The sequence below is a fragment of the Mycotypha africana genome (genome assembly GCF_025528875.1).
Source record: "Mycotypha africana strain NRRL 2978 chromosome Unknown BDF20scaffold_11, whole genome shotgun sequence".
NCBI lineage: Eukaryota > Fungi > Mucoromycota > Mucoromycetes > Mucorales > Mycotyphaceae > Mycotypha > Mycotypha africana.
Genome location: NW_026515735.1, coordinates 920,632 through 936,894, shown reverse-complemented (window position 1 = coordinate 936,894; position 16,263 = coordinate 920,632). Strand labels below are relative to the sequence as shown.

The following is a 16,263-nucleotide window of genomic DNA, read 5'->3' as shown; positions in this document are numbered from 1 at the left end:
GTTTTACGTCAAAACAAATGTTCTGTTGCACTCAAATGTGTTAAAGGTAACGTATCGATACTTGTTGGAAAGGATAAAGTGCTTTTTTTTACTGGTTTGCCGAGGATTACAATTATATTTGCTACTCCTGAAAGTCGAGGAAGGCTTCATGAGGCCAAAAAATATCACCAAGATCTATGAGGCTTTCCTTTAAAAGACAAAAAGCATTTATCCTTGCAATATACCCGTTGGTTTATTCTTTTTGGATTATCTAACCATTTTCTCTTTTTTTTCACATGATTAGGTCCTCTTCTATTTTTTTTTATTTTTTTTTACTGTTTGTTTTGTATATATCATTTGAAAAAAAAGATGATCCAATAAAAAAACCTTTTTTTTTTTTATTTGATATAAATTCCCATGTTGTTCTTTTTCGCCTGTTGTTGTGCGTGGGATTGGGTAGTAGTGCTATTTTTTTTTTTTCAGTAGGATATTATCTTGAGTGTTGCTCGTCCAAATAGACCGTTATGAAGGTTGGCTCTTTATGAATTGGTCGTGATACTCATCTTGAGAAAAGTACCCTCGATGACGAAAAAAAGGGAATAAAATACGCGTGGTACGCGTTGTGTCCCCTTTTGTCATCCCTGCCTTTACTAACCTCCACCGTCCCACAAGGTTCAGTTGAAAGTAATGAAGCGGATAAAGTATCTGTCACTACTTTAGAAGATGACTACGTGGATACAACTGCATGGGGGAGCATGGCTTTTTGATGCTTTTATATATGTCTCGTAAATGAAGGGGCTTATGATGATGTAGACCCCACTTTTTAACATCATGGCACATTTCCAGTAGCAGCAATGTCGTTCAAAGGACATTCTACCCTGCTTCTATTGAAAATGCATGGCTCTGTGGATTTGTTAGAATGTGCGCAGTGGGACGAGCGATTGGCTTTATTCAAATCAACAAGCGGTCTTTTTTGATTGGATAATTGTTTCTTCTGGGCAGAAAGTCACAATGAGAATCCCTCTTTTTTTTTTTTTTTTTCCTTTTTTTTTTTCCTTTTGGTTTTTCCTGTTCAGCTGTTCATGAAAAAAAAAAAAAAAAAAAAAAATTCAAAAAGAAAAATTTTTATTTTTTTTATCTTCTTTTTTTTTTAGTTTTTCTCAACCTTTTTTTCATATTATCTATTATTACATAATTTTCTTCTGTTCAAAGGTAAAAACGAAAAAAAAAAAAAAGAAAAAATAACAAAAAAGTCTGGCCCTAAATCATAGCTTTTTTTTTTTTTTTTTTTTTTCCTTGCCTTTTTTCTTTTTTCTCTTTTGTATCTGGATAAACGTTTGACCTTGCCTTTTCGTCCATATTATTACTATTCACAGCTAAACGACGACCACGACGAAACGACCTACCACTACTACACTACTGGACAACTTTTTTCTTTTCTTGGACGGAAGAAAGTTTGTATAAACATATCTACTACAAAAGTCATATCAAAGGAATAGAAAAAAAAATGAATGCAGAAATTAAAACAGAGGAATCTACACAAGTGTAAGTTGGAAGTATGTGTGAAACGCAAAAGAGAACACAAAGAAAGCGATCTATAACGCGTCTTTGTTCTTAAAACCCCATCGCCCTCCCCCCTTTCCCTATTTTAGTCAAGAAGAATTTCAAGAAATCGACACTACATTGAACAAGCCAAAATTGGCGCTTAAAGGAAACAAGTCTTTATTAGACCGTGGAAAGAGTGGAGGTATCAAAAAACAACAGGTAAGATGGGATAAGAAAAAGGACCTTCGAGTGACAGAGACAAGTCTATTGATGTTTTCAAGGGATTGGTTTGTTTGTTTTGTTTTTTAGTCTAGAACAAATTCGCCTTCACCATCCTTATCAGACATCAACAGCAAGTCCAACATGACACGCGATCAAATCAAATATTGTGGGGCCATCATGAGAAATCTAAAGAAACATCGCGATGCAGCTCCCTTTTTACATCCAGTAGACTATGTTAAATTGAATATACCTGACTATCCTATCGTCGTCAAATATCCCATGGACCTTACGACGGTCGATAAAAAGCTCAACAGTGGGGAATACGCCAATGTGGAGGACTTTGTCAGTGATATTAGGCTGGTATTCAACAACTGTTACAAATTCAATGGCCCTGAAGCCATGATTTCTATGTTGTGTCAGAATGTAGAGTCAGCCTTTGAAAAGAGTTTAAGGCAAATGCCACCTTCTTCGAATGTAAGTTGACCCAAAAAAAAGTAGAAAAAGAAAAGATTCGGGGAGGGGGGAGGGAAAAAAAGAACCTGTCACGCAGGCAAGGTCTCTTTTTTTTTTTTCTTTTTTTCTTTTTTTTGCCTCTTTATGTGGTGATGAAAAGCAATGGGAGAAGGGCCTTTCCATTATGAAATATACTATGTGGTATTCATTCTCTATCTCTTATTTCTTTGTTACAAACAGTCCATGTCCAATACACCAGCGTCCATGTCACCAGCAAATGACGACCATCTGCACCGGAATCAAAAAATGATTGAACGTCGCATCTCTGAAGATGGCCGACCGAAACGCGAAATTCATCCTCCTCCTTCCAAAGACTACCCCGAAACCATTACGAAACGCAATCGTAACCCCAGAAAGAACGATTTGCAAATGAAATTCTGCATGCAGACCTTAAAAGAATTGAAAAAGAATAAATACAGGGACATCAACTACCCATTTTTACAGCCTGTGGATGTCGTGGCATTAAACATTCCAGACTATGTTGAAATCATAAAGCATCCTATGGATCTAGCGACCATTGAAAGAAAATTAAACGAGGGTGATTATGAGGAACCAGAGCAATTTGAGCAGGATATCCGTTTGATGTTCAATAATTGTTACACTTACAATCCACCCAATTTACCTGTCTATAAAATGGCACGCGAATTGGAGAAAGTATTTGATGAAAAGTGGGCTCAGAAACCAGAACCTGCACCTGTAAATAGCGTCATTGATGAACAAGACGAAGATGACATCATGGAAGAACCAGAGGAACTGGAAAGAGGAGGACGAGAAGAATTGGACGAAGAGGAAGAGGAATCGGATGAAGATGGTAGGTTTCTTTTTTTTTTTTTTTTTTTTTTTTTCTGCTATGTCTCATCTAACCCACCCCCCTCCCCTCTTTTTTTTAAAAAAACCCCCCACTCACGCACGCACGCCCCCTATCGACGGATAGAACGTGAACAGAGAATTGCTGAATTAGAGCGTCATTTGATGGATATTTCGCAACAAATTGCGTCCATCAAATCACAAAAGCGAAAGAGAACAGGAAAGCCCAAGTCCACCACCACACGCAGACCCACCGGCAGCAGTCATACAGCAAAGGAGAGAAAGCCTGCTGCTGCGGTGAAAGAGAAAAGAAAACGGGCTCCAGCAAAGAGGAAAGAGACACAATCTCATCAAGCATCGAAAGCGTTACCAAAACAGATGGTGGATGATTACCCTGAATTCTCATTTGAACAAAAGAAAGAATTAAGTGAACAAATCAATAGCTTACAGGGCGATGACCTGACCACCGTCGTGAATATCATTCAAACCTCCATGCCCAACATCAGTGGCGTAAGTTGACCTCTTTTTTCTCGTAAGCAAAAAAAAACCAAAAAACAAACAGAACACAACTCACCATCCCTCCTTTTTTATAGCAAGGACAAGAAGAAATTGTGTTGGATATTGATGCGCTTGATAGAAAGACATTGCACAAATTACACGAGTTCGTTACAGGCGGCGATAGTTTAGTGGACAAAAAAGCCGCCAACTCACCACCCACAAAACGAGCTAGAAACAGTTACTCAGAAAGAGACAATGCACGTAAAATACGTCAATTAGAGAAAACCTTACAAAAATTTAATTCAGGTAAAAAAAAAAAGAAAGAGCCATTGCCTTTTTTTTTTTCGTTATCCCACCATGAACATGCCCACGAGACATTGAACGAACATTTTGTCAATTTCTCTTAGATAACGATTCTTCAAGCGAAAGCGACTCTGAAAGTTCTTCTGGCTCTGATTCAGATGATTCTGGCAGCAGTTCAGATTAGATGTAGATACCTTAACTTTTGTTATATTTTTTCTTTTTACTTTTTTTTTTTTTTTTTATATATCTCAGACAATCACATATGAATATGCTTTCTATACATTTTTATCCCTCCTTTCCTCTTCTTTCACGATATGGTAAGAAAAACGCATCCATTGACTCCAGATCATGATTCCAAAAAGCAAAAAATAAATTCTCAAAAAAAAAAAAAAAAAAAAAAAAAACGCCCCACAAGTTACCTTATTCATTATATTGTTATTCACAGGCTATGATTGTTTGAAAAATGATGCAAAAACAAAAAAAAAAAAAAAGCTATATTTTTGAGGAGGTGGGGGGAATAGAATTTTTAGTATATATATATATATGTGTGTGTGTGTGTATCATTTCCTAGTCGGGGTGTTTCTTTTCAAGTCGAATCTAAAAAGTTTCATCATCATACTCTAACGCATTCACTGCTGGCTGATGATGAAGAAGCTGCTCTTCCTCTCTCTCTGCTCTTCCTGGTGCTTGTTGCGTGGTGCCTGCCAAGATGTCCTCTTCTTCCTCAGGAGGGACTTCAAACCCATCCTCTGTACTGTACAGGATATTCTGGATATTACGCAAAATAGCATACGCCTCATGTTCTTCAGGTGGTTGTTCATTCTCTGCCGTGGCTACTTCAATTTGTTCTAAATTCTCTTGCACTTCAATCTCGATTTCTCTCAACTTTCCAAAATAAAAGTCGCGTTCCTTTTCAAGTCCATCGACAGCTAATTTGAGCTCGGTAATCTGTTTGTTTAAATCAATAATCATGGAAGCTGAATGGTTATCTAAAACACTTGTACGCCCACCGCCACCTCGACTGCCACTACGCGAAGCTTTTTTTGAATCAAAGGGGTGGGGTGTAAGAACAAGATTATCTATTCTATCCTTTGCGAGATTTTCTGTACCTGGTGTTTTTGTAGCCTTTCTATTGGTAGAACTGGCTCTTCCTCCTCCAACAGACGAGGAGACGACAGATCCAGGTGAGCTGCTCGTCGTCGTCGTTGTCGTTCGAGTGGAGGAAGCCACGGTGGGCACTGTTCCTTTACGACGACCTAAAGCATCATACTCTCCTCCAGGGTAGTTTTGTTCCCAGTATCTCTTTACCCATTGCATAAATTCCAAGTTGTCTTGAAGTTTGCATTTTATTAAACGATCCACAGGCACATTCTAATAAAGAAGGAAATCAACCAAAAGGGTTCTCTGTAGCCTATCGATTGTTTCTTTTGGTTCTTACCTTATCCACCCTTTTTTGTCCATCACCAAAATAGTGATACAATCATTTAAAAAAAAAAGGGGGGGATGTGTTCGTTAGCATCGAGCCATTCCATTCTATAAGCATCATGTTGACTTACTTGTGCTTTTTCAAGGCATTCTGTAGAATTTTAAAGTTGTTGATAAACTCGTATTCAAGTTTAGCGTCAAATTTTACTTTACTCATAGGCACATCACCTAGATGAACAACAGTGGATGGATTAGTTATTGAGAGACGACTCTTTTGTTTCCCCCTGCTCAAACTCATTCTTTTTTGTACCATAGATGGAGTCGAAAATCTGACAATAAGCACCACCTAAATTCATAAAGCCTACATTAGGAATCTTCATTGACCATCGCTCGGGATAGTGGTAATGAATGTTACCTGTTCCTGCTTGTTCAACCTTTGTGTATCTGGTCTGTAAAAGATCGTTAAGCCAAGCCAACAATTCAGTACGTGATTCACCCATGGCTCAAATAAACGGATGGTATAAAGAGTGGGAAAAGCAAAGAATAGAGAAAACGGGAAACGGGGAAATAGAAATTTAGAAAAAAAGGTTAATACACGTGTGTCTTCTAATATAAGAATATTGCATGTGACGTACGTCAAATATATAAATGGCCCTTATTTTTTCTGCTTTTTTGGTTTTAACCACTATAAACCAACATCAGTGGTCGCCCTGAATATCAAGATGGGGCACCCCACCCCCCGCACCACTACCACACCCCCCGCCTCGCCCTGCCTCCTGAATTCCATGCTTAGTGATTGGTCCATAATAATATGGATACAGGAACCCTTTTCTCAAAAAATAAAAAAATAAAAAAATAAAAGTACTGTTCCTAGAAGAAAAAAGACAACAACCGTAACAGTGTACTTTATTGAAAAGAAAAATAGATAGAATGTACAAAATTGGATGGATCATGGTATATTAAGGTCATTAGAAAAATGGGGGGGGGGGTATGTGTTCTTTTATAAGTAACTTTCAACATTCTGCAAAAAATCCCAATCCAAGCTTTCTTCCAAATCACTGTCCCAATACCCTCTGTCAACGTCCTCTCTTGTGTCGTCGTTGACTGCTGTTGTGTCATTCGTTTTCTCATCTTTCGTGATGATAGAACAAGATTCGTGGGTAGTTTGCTTGCATCTTTTCCGACTCTCTTTTTCAACATTTATCTTTCGTTTATTGCTGGCAAGGCCTGTTTCAACGTCTTCAGAGGGCTCTGAAAGAGGGCTGCTTTCAGCATCAAACAAGCTTGGCACTCCCTCAGCAATGATCTGCGAACTGGGTATAAACCCTTCATCTACCGTACATTGCTTCTCATTGTCGTCGTCGCCGTTGTCGTTGTCGTTGTCATCCGTCTTTCGAACTGTACTCCCTACTGCCCCCTTTTCCGAAGAACCCAAGTCGATCTGCGATATTAACCTGTCATTCACAGCATCATCGTTCCAAATATCCTCGAATTCTTTCGCTTCCTCTTCCTCTTTGATTTTTGCCTGCTTCACTTCTTCCCAAGCAGAATCCATTTCCTCTGTCCATTCCGCTCGCTCATCGCTCTCTTTTTTCACCACCTCCACTTCTTCTTCTTCTGGATCACCAATACCCTCCTCCTATGGACAATTGGAACATGAGGTTTTGGCATGTGTATCTATAGATTTCTTTTTTTTTTTTTTTTTTTTACCCTTATATGAAATTGAACAGGCCTGCTGTTCTCATTTTCAACTGCCTTATACAAGAAGCCAAAGCGATAGTGTCGTCTTCGAAACAAAAATAGACGATTGGCACACCAATAACCCCATTCCGAACCTAAGGAAGGTGTCAACGGCCCTTGATAACCATCGGATGCCACATGGTTCGTCACCACCACGGACAACGTATAGACCTTGGCTAATTCAATCAACATACGAGCCGTATAGTTTAAAATGGCTGTCCGTGCTCGAGCATCCAATACATTCAACCGGAAATGATACGCAATGGAATCAATAATGACGAGTTTGATCTTGGGATAGTGTTGCATAATGTCTGGTAATTGTCGAATCATGGCAATCAACTCTGAGTGATCCAAGATGCGGAATACATGAATGCTCTTGAGCATCTTTTCAATGCTAAAGTGACGTCGCCCTATATTGATGTACCGTGAGACTTGAAAAGAACCTTCTGTATCAATGTAAAGACATTCGCCATCTACACCGCCTTTTTCTTTGTCTAACTGTACATTCACAGCAAGCTGCATGCTGGAAGTGGGATTGACATCTTTTCGTGAATGGGTGCTCTCAAGTGTGTGTGTGTGTGTATGTCCCATAAGTTATTGCTTACCAAAGTTGTGTTTTTCCAGATCCAGGTTCACCGCATAACTCGGTTATCTTGAAAGGCGGTATACCATGACCACCGAGTAATGTATCCACATTTTTGGACAAAGTAGTTATACTATTCTCTTGTTCTGCTGCGATGATTTCTGCCAAGGTTCTCTTTTGAACAGTAGTAGGTTCTGTATTATATCATTTTTATTTTATTTTTTTTTTTTTTTTTTGTGTGTGTGTGTGCAGCCTTTGTTTAGTTAAAAAAACTGTCTACAATCGCAACGAGATGGAGAAAGTCATAAAGATCAGCAAGTAACATTTACCTCTACCGCACACTTTTATCACATACTCTACTTCTTCCGTTGAGAGTTGAAGTTCTTTTTTTTCAAAAAAAAAAAGACATGCCCAAACACGGATCGATCGAGAAAAAGTCAGTATGGCTACAAACCGAGAGGAAAAACAAAAAGAGGTGTCTCACCTTTGGTTAATTCAAGTATACTGGTTTGCTTTAATTCTTCTAACGTTTGATAGCCTCCATTGTCAAGTTTTTCTCTCAGTGAATGTAATTCGATCCAATCTCTCAGAGGCATTTTGCTCTTTTACTCATTACGCTTGGAGAAGGGAAAAAATCAAATCATTTTTGAGTTGAGTGAGGAGGACGAATTGATCCCCGTCCGGAGCATGAATTTTCCCTCTTTGGACACGCCTAAAATGTCGCTGCTGCTGCTGCTGCTGCTGCTGATGCTGATGCTGAGGCTGAGGCTGATGCTGCCCAAAAAGATACGGATAAAGCGTGGATACCTTGAGTCTCTAGAGTTGTCAATCTACTTTTAGGACAAGTAGAATAAACAGTCCAATCATCTTTTCAAAAAAGGTAGTGATTGTTCACTTCTTCTTCTTTTCCCTGGAACAGCGTATCCCTTCTTTCCTCCAAAAAAAGAAACGGCATCACTTTTCTATAAATAAAAAAGAAGAATGAAGCTAAGCGAGCTATCAGGTCTGTTCTTTATATCTCATCTGTGCATGTGATAGGTAGATTGATGTCTGGTTTCTCTCGCACAACAGTCCTTTTAAGCGAACTGTTGGCGTGTTTGTCTGCCGTCTCACTTGTCGAGAATGAAGTTTTTATCGGTCACATTTGGACCAGAGCAAAAGAAGTCGACGACTGCACAGCGACACTTTTAATAAGAGAGACGCAGCATTCTATGGATCGTTTGGATGAAGAAAAGCAGCAATTAACAGTACACGGTATATATTCAAGAAGCTTTTGTAACGTAGTGTGTATGCGTTACGTACAGTCGACCTATATATTCCTACTTTTTTTTTGTCTGTTAGCCTTAAGATTATGGAACGAGTCTGTTCGATTGACCCACCATGTTCAATCTGACAACAACTTGACATCATTCAAGATATTGGCGAAATGTAAAGAAACCAATAAGAAATGTGTCATGGTCTAGTTCTAAACGTCATCTTTTCGACAAATACCCCCCAACCTGTCCATAGTAAAAGATACTTGCTGCAGAGTTTTGCACTTGAATCAGAAATGGAAGCAAGATCATTACTGGGAATATCTACACATATTGAGCAACACCTACAAGCTCTGGTTAGGTATTCTATCTTTTCTTTCGTATCTCACCCATCCATACTAGGAAATCTTTCTCTTTTATTCATCATCCCACTCGAAAAGATTGTGATGGCCTAGATAATATCAGTTTGTTTATGATGGAAGAAATGGAAAAGGTAATCCTTAGAACCTACTTTTTGTTTTTGCCTTGTCATTCAAAAAGTTTTAAATTATAAATATACGGATAGTATTTGAACGATGGTAATGAAACAGGTCTTTGTAGCAGATCAGACGATCAAATACGAGCGTTCATTCGATGTGCTTTGTACCAATCTGAATACGTAAGTCATGGCGGTCTACCTCTCGTTAATAAGCTCTATTTTATTGGATGGTTGATTATCATCAGCCTCCCAATAGACGTCGCGCAAAGAGAAATGGATAGAGTCTCAACGTCTCTACGAAAAGGCGATAGGTACCACATAAAGACGAGAACTTTATCTTTCTCCCTTGTGTTTTTTTGTTGATTCTATGAGATTTATTTTTGTTACAGAAATGACGGCAAGTCATTTATCACAGGGCGTCAGAAAAGCAGAGGTGAGTTGTACACATTCACTAGCTCCAGTGAAGTAGGTACATTGGGGGGGGGAGGGGGGAACATCCGTTGTATACTCAGTCCATGCCTTATTCGATGTATTAGTTACCGTACATGTTGTATGTGCTTTTAGAAACGAGTATGCTCCTCTTGAAGAATTCGTGTAAAACGTCTGTTGAAATACTCTACTGGATGATGGGATGTCTCCAGCATATGATCGACTGCTCCGGTTTGGATAGTTTTCCGGCCTGTTTCCATGTAAGAACAGCAACCCTCTCACTCTTTCATTTTGCATTTGCTGCAAGAGAGGAAAAAAAAAATAAAATACAGATGATTCATGCTGCATAAACATAGGATATTTTAATGGATCTATTAGGTACCCCTATTGAATTGTCATTATGTCAACTTTCCTGAAAGTATGCAGCTAAGATATCAATGATAAGCTTCTGTATGCCAAAAAGATACGCATATTCTCCACGGGAATGACGCCACTCGGCTATTAACGACCTTGGATCATGTCCTAACACGAGTAAGCAACTTGCTTTTTCTTCTCATCAGGGTATTTGCTCAAGCGATAGATCATGTTCAATATAGGAAGAGAAACAATCGTTACACTACTATTACTGTAAATTTCATCTTTGGCTCAAATCAATGTCATGCGCAAACGAGATTTTACAAAAAAAGATGCAAGAAGGTCTGAATATGTCTCAATTGAGTTTTTGCTGATTATAGACAAGGCAATTATGGTTGTACTAAATACTGCTTTATAGAATACTTCAATATGGTGGAAACCATATCAGTAACGACAAGTACTCTAGATTTAGCGCTGTAAAAAAAAAAAGAGAGAGAGTTTTATTTGATCTCTTCCATTGGATACATTTGTAGACTGACTCTGTTCATCTATATAGGCTCGTGTCCATCGCTCATTTAGTCAACCAAAATCAATATGTGAGGTAAGTCTGTTCATGAGTAATTACCTACTTCCATCTCGAGCTAGATGCAGAGTAGTGCTTACTATGCTGTATATATAAAACATAGCATCTCGAGTATTATGGATGGATTAGACGTGTTGATTCATCGTGCGTTGCTGATAAGCAACAAAATAAGTAGTAGTGACAACAGCAGCGAATTCTACCTCGTCAAAGTTCTCATTCTCTCCGAATTATGTCAAGAAGCTATGCAGCTTTCGATTGACTTTGAAGAAAGAGTATTAGGGTCCACCATGGATGATATTTTTCTGATAAAAGGAGATATACCAGATGCGGAACTGTCCGCTATACAAATGGTAACATAACTTTGAGGCCTGAGAAAAGTAATGCGCACATGTATTCAAAAAATAAGCAGGCTTAACGATTTCGTTTTGTCAACAGTTACTTTGGAGAACAGGGGATGGCTTTTATGATGTAAGATGCAGCGGGACAGAATAACTCAAGTTTGTGCTTTGGTTTCTATTAAAGATAACCCACAAGAATATTGATTTTCTTTTCTTTGTAGAAATGTCAGTTTAGAACAGCATCGTTATGGTTCAAATATGCATACAATATAACAAGTTCCACTTTTGGAGAGAATACAAATGCTATCATCATGGCAAGGTGAGGGAAAGAAAGGCAAAGTCTCATGGTGGTCTCGTATGACGATAAGTGTATTCACTGTATTTGTGGGGGCGGGGTTTTTTTTTGTAGGAAATTATCGGTTTGTTTTATACAGATGGAAGATGCAGATGCAGCTTACGAATCGTTGAGAAAAGGTATAGAAGATACCGCTGAGCCTGCCATCGAAGACTATTTATTGCTATTCCAGTACAGTCTGAGACAAACCAAAGTTGAGCAGCCTTATTGTAAGTTACGTTCGTGGTGGAATTTTTTGTATTTATTTGAAAACAAGTAAAAAGCATGGAGAACAGACGAATTGAAAGAGATGGGTATTTTTTGTTAAAGTAACAGATCCTATTTTGGCGACTCTATTTGAATGCAAAGACTTGAGTTTAAAGCATTTTTTACCCATACTTAAATATTGTTACAAAGTATGTATGCTGGTCTAACCAATGATCTATTTGGGAGAGGAATAAGATGATTGATTTCTTGTTTATTTGCTCACATAGTATGGGAAGAAAGGATCTATTATGAAAACGGTTTTGGACGGTTTACTGCTCGTCTATGACAGAAGCTTGAATGCACTTATTGAACGACAAGAGAAATTAGACATGATTCATTTGCTAGTGTTTCTGATAAGGTATATAAGCGGTCTTAAACAACGAGTTCCTTTACAAACACTTGACTGTTAACGTCTACATGTGTATGTATGTATGTAGATGCACCGTTCATATAAAAACAACAGTTTATGATGCCATGAAAAAGGAGGGTAATTCCAGAACTAGGTACAGACCACGAGGTATGATATACTTTTATAATCATTGCTAAATTCTTTATTGTAAACTATTTAGAAAACTAAACTTCAAAGCAATCGCTTCCTATTTTGGTGTTGGTATGAGCAAAAATTCATTTTACATTGTGTGTGTCCTGTATAAATGCTTGATTCTGATGTTTCTAGTTCTCAGTATGCGAACTCATTGCAGAAGTTCCCAAAGATGAAGTTCAGGGAACAGTGTTACTGAGTGATCTTGAATGGATATTGCATACGTCATGGAATCTAGGGCTTTTCTGCTTTAGTCAAGGCAGGCATGAGGAAGGAGTTTTGATGTTTGATAACATTAATAAGGTAGTAAGACTGAAAGAAGATTCATTATCTTTCCTTCATTCGTTTAACGTACATTATCTGTTATGGTGTAGCTATCTCTTCACTTTGACGATTTAACAAGAATTACTTATGATCAGCATCGTATTCGTACATTTCTCTTTGTCAGTGCTTATCTTCTGTTACTTCGTGACAAAAACAAGGTATAGACGAGACCATCACCCTTAGGCTGTCAAAAAAAACCAAATTGAAAATCTCTCAATCCCTTTCTTTTTCTCTCAAGTCTTTGCTCAACAAAGAAGCAACTTTAGATAAAAAGATGATGAACGAAAAAGAAGGTGATATCAATGAAATACTTTCCATGTTGTCCTTTTTAAGACAACGCCAAACAGATGAGACAAAGGAGAATGATGATGCTATCTCTATCCTATCCCTCTACTTTGAGATCGAAATTCTTGTTAGCAAGCAAGATACAATGAACAAAGCCATCCATTGTTTAAAGGTGTGTCTTGAGCTCTGATTTGTCCTCTCCAAGGGAAGTAGCTTACCAGAAAGACCCTTCACCTACCAACACGATTTTTATAATAGATGCTTGAGCAATCGAACTCATGTTCTTATTCAGTCTTGGAAAGGGCGACAGGTACCCGATTATTTTCAATGAGGTTAAATTTATTTGTTACCAACGCTCCTTCTCATTTGGATTGCGGGTGAACACAGCTACTATATTATTACATCATCAATGCTCTATGGATGGTAAGCGTCTGTTTTTCGCTTTGTTACCAAGCATACAACCACATCTTTTTCTATAATTAATGAATGTCGTATGTCATTTTTCTTTAGATGCATTTTCAGCTATCAAGGTAAAAAAAAAAAAACAACCCCAACCTATTGACTGACTTTCTCGATGCTAAGGGGACTCATCATGTTTATGGCGGGTTTTGGGAAAGATTTTACAATCATCCATCAAGTCTATCGATTCAGACGATATGACACAGCATGCAAAATGGACGCGTATTCTTCTCTCGATGGCAGTAAAAAAAAGCGATCCTCAAGATCTACTTCAATGCATGACGTCTGTCATAGAACAAGAAGCGTATAAAAAGGTTGCGAAAAAAAGTTGGCCTTTTCAGATGGACAATATGTACTACAATTGTATATTCTAAAGCCTCTTTTTTCTTCCATGTTAGGTAACCTATCCTCATGAGGAGCTCTATTACTTGATTGTGGTAGCTTGGAATGAAGGTATCACGTGTTATTTAAAGTGGGTAGCTTTATTGATGGTAACAGAGAGTATCAAAGGAGTACTATTTCGGCTGATAGCATGTATTTCCATAGATCAGAGGTACAACAGGGGCAGAACTGGTGTAGAATGGCGTTTGATCTATTAAAATACCTTAAAGATGATGTAACCAAAGCTCAGCTTGAAGCGCAGGTGAATGCAAATGCATTTTATGCTGATGCAGATGAAAAGAACTGTAGAAACTAATCGCGTTGAATAATAGATGAACGAAGCCCACAAATTCTTTACTCATACCTCTATTGCGAGTGAAGGAAAAGAAGAGCAAGAAGACACAGAAAATGGATGGCTGTAGTTATACAACAGATAAATGGTTGTTTGCTAATAGACTCACTCTAAAGGAGTTGGTTACGTATATTCATAGCTGCCTATTTTCAATACAATTGCTTTTTTTTTTTTTTTTTTCCTTTTCTTTTTCATGTGTTAAACAAAAGGCCTTTAGAGTTGAAGAATAAATAGAACAATAAACATATTTGAGTGGTGGCTGATCCATAGTTGTAGTCTATTTCATCATACACATTGCTACGTCTCTATTACAAATGCAACTCTAAATTGTTTTCCCTGTACCAAACATGGGTATTTCACGTTTGATGAATGATATGCTGGAAAGGACTCACAGTGGATGAATAAAGAAACACAGGTACGGCATTACACGAAAGATCTTTTTCATTTTTAGACAGCCAATTTGAACGCGTCCGATCATTTAGCTTAAGCGTCAAAAAGCCCAAACTGATCATTTTTTTGGGTTTGTTTCATATACAAAGTCGAGAACTTCTTTGACAATATCAAAAGCAAACAAAAGCTTTCCTGTGACAAGCATGTATAACAATCCTATTCACAAACTTTAACCTCTTTTTCTAATGGAACAGTCTTCCATGATTGGGTTTCAAATTTATGGATATTTTTAAAGACTTGCGCCACACGTCGGAAAGTTCGATCCGCTAACGTGTGGGATAGAGCAGTTTTACCTGGCTCCGTTAAAAAGTTTTAATACAATTTTAGAATCTGTTGTCCATGTCCGCATGAGAACGAATTTTAACTCTACCGAACGCGTGCTTTCTCTTGACTTAGATAGCCATGTACATCATCTCGACCCTTTTCTACATGTGTCTTGCATTTTATTTTACCAGACGAAAGGCAGTTAAGAATAGGTCATGCTTCAAAAACACTGTATAGAATATACGCCTTTTGGGGGAGGTGGGAGGTTTGAAGAAAAAAATTTTTTTCTTTGTTTTTCCATAATGTGAAACCAAAAGTTAACTCTTGTTCTTCCTCCCTTTTCGGCGCCCCTCTTTTTTTTTTTTCGCTTTAGGTCGTTCTCTATCTGCGCGCCCGTGACATCTGATGATTCTATTCACTGGAGGCTACAGATGAAAAACCAACGAGCGCGTTGGTTCCGTCCTACTATTTTCTCCAAGGATCAAATGTTGTAGACAAGTTAACCAGACGCGTTTATTGTAACCAATGGGATGATTATGTTCGTTTATCTGTTGAAACCAAGCAAGCAGGATGTATTACTTTATTACTTTCCCTTTTTTAATAAAAAGAAAAAGAAAAAAAAGGTCCGAAATTTAATAAGCTCGACGTAAGTATAGTTGCTGGTTTCAGCGGTGCTTGTGTTTTTGTCTGTATGTGTAGTACGTCCGTAAAAAAATAAGGGCTTTCTTGTTTCTGGCTTTGACAAAGTTTGATTCGTTTCATAGAAAAAATTTTTTCATTCAAAAAGTAAACGCATTACTGAAGGATTAGTAAGGTGAGTACCCCCCTTTCTTGGTACCTTATTCTGTTAAAATCAGAGCAGTTTACCCAATCTTAAACATTGCCATCACAGGGCTTTGGTACAGGGCCTTGGTTAAAGTACTACAACTTTTTCCCTTTTTTTTTTGGGACGCAGCTGCACGTGCTTCTATAAAAGGAAAGTAAAAAGAAACGTAGAAATGATTATATGCAAGAGTAACGCGCCCAAACAGAGAGGGAAAAAACCAATTAATGGTCCGCTTTCAATATACCCTCTATTTCAGTAATTTTTTTTATTTTCAACTGACAGCTCACTTGTAAAAATGAAAATCGAGATGATTGATAAACTTTTTTTTTTTTTTTCTATGACTAAAACAATTGCCCTGATGAATAACAAATGGTTTTAGCTTGTCCTAATTCTATAAAGGACTTGCCCCCAATATTGTCACGTAAAAAGGGAAAAACAAAATAAAAGCTTTCATTCTAGAATGTATCTCAGAAGGAATAGTTTTTTATTCATGCTCCAATAAAATGGAAGGGGTTTGGTATATGTGCAAAAGAAGTATACAGGACATTTGCGGGGATTAAAAATGGAAGGCAAAAAGATGAAGGGACCAGAGAAAGGATCAAAAAATTTACAAGGAATGGGCCATTGGGAATCAAAACCAAAAGTACTAGATATTACAGGGAAAAAAAAAAGGTGGAAAGATAGATGCGTAGGTGTAAATTTTGTACAAATGCGAAATAATGAAAGAAAA

General features: G+C 37.8%; 5 protein-coding genes across 5 annotated transcripts; 3 read left to right on the top strand and 2 right to left on the bottom strand.

Moving 5' to 3' along the window:
- The first annotated feature begins 1,264 nt into the window (after window positions 1–1,264).
- BDF20DRAFT_893787 (Bromodomain-containing protein) lies at window positions 1,265–4,108 on the top strand. Its single transcript, XM_053082374.1, has 7 exons — window positions 1,265–1,524; window positions 1,632–1,743; window positions 1,834–2,220; window positions 2,440–3,070; window positions 3,194–3,576; window positions 3,660–3,870; window positions 3,972–4,108. Exons 1-7 carry the CDS (start codon window positions 1,487–1,489, stop codon window positions 4,049–4,051), a joined length of 1,842 nt encoding a protein of 613 aa, XP_052932443.1. The 5' UTR covers window positions 1,265–1,486; the 3' UTR covers window positions 4,052–4,108.
- Window positions 4,109–4,337: 229 nt separating this feature from the next.
- BDF20DRAFT_893783 (calponin domain-containing protein) lies at window positions 4,338–5,942 on the bottom strand. The gene is made up of 6 exons (XM_053082373.1): window positions 5,708–5,942; window positions 5,603–5,638; window positions 5,424–5,520; window positions 5,306–5,315; window positions 4,977–5,238; window positions 4,338–4,904 (listed from the first exon to the last, which is right to left on the bottom strand). Exons 1-6 carry the CDS (start codon window positions 5,790–5,792, stop codon window positions 4,465–4,467), a joined length of 930 nt encoding a protein of 309 aa, XP_052932442.1. The 5' UTR covers window positions 5,793–5,942; the 3' UTR covers window positions 4,338–4,464.
- Window positions 5,943–6,022: 80 nt separating this feature from the next.
- On the bottom strand, window positions 6,023–8,357 carry BDF20DRAFT_991012 (P-loop containing nucleoside triphosphate hydrolase protein). The gene is made up of 5 exons (XM_053085334.1): window positions 8,100–8,357; window positions 7,945–7,998; window positions 7,638–7,809; window positions 7,003–7,555; window positions 6,023–6,931 (listed from the first exon to the last, which is right to left on the bottom strand). Exons 1-5 carry the CDS (start codon window positions 8,209–8,211, stop codon window positions 6,293–6,295), a joined length of 1,530 nt encoding a protein of 509 aa, XP_052932441.1. The 5' UTR covers window positions 8,212–8,357; the 3' UTR covers window positions 6,023–6,292.
- Window positions 8,358–10,163: 1,806 nt separating this feature from the next.
- On the top strand, window positions 10,164–12,912 carry BDF20DRAFT_151143 (uncharacterized protein). The gene is made up of 15 exons (XM_053074805.1): window positions 10,164–10,193; window positions 10,336–10,471; window positions 10,548–10,605; window positions 10,686–10,730; window positions 10,816–11,062; window positions 11,148–11,180; window positions 11,281–11,369; window positions 11,460–11,614; window positions 11,715–11,800; window positions 11,879–12,009; window positions 12,089–12,154; window positions 12,221–12,261; window positions 12,335–12,495; window positions 12,641–12,674; window positions 12,755–12,912. Exons 2-14 carry the CDS (start codon window positions 10,429–10,431, stop codon window positions 12,662–12,664), a joined length of 1,179 nt encoding a protein of 392 aa, XP_052932440.1. The 5' UTR covers window positions 10,164–10,193; window positions 10,336–10,428; the 3' UTR covers window positions 12,665–12,674; window positions 12,755–12,912.
- A 451-nt stretch (window positions 12,913–13,363) lies between these two features.
- On the top strand, window positions 13,364–14,154 carry BDF20DRAFT_151087 (uncharacterized protein). Its single transcript, XM_053074804.1, has 4 exons — window positions 13,364–13,574; window positions 13,659–13,732; window positions 13,807–13,903; window positions 13,974–14,154. The coding sequence occupies exons 1-4, from the start codon at window positions 13,458–13,460 to the stop codon at window positions 14,061–14,063; spliced, it is 378 nt and encodes a 125-aa protein (XP_052932439.1). The 5' UTR covers window positions 13,364–13,457; the 3' UTR covers window positions 14,064–14,154.
- Window positions 14,155–16,263: the final 2,109 nt, after the last annotated feature.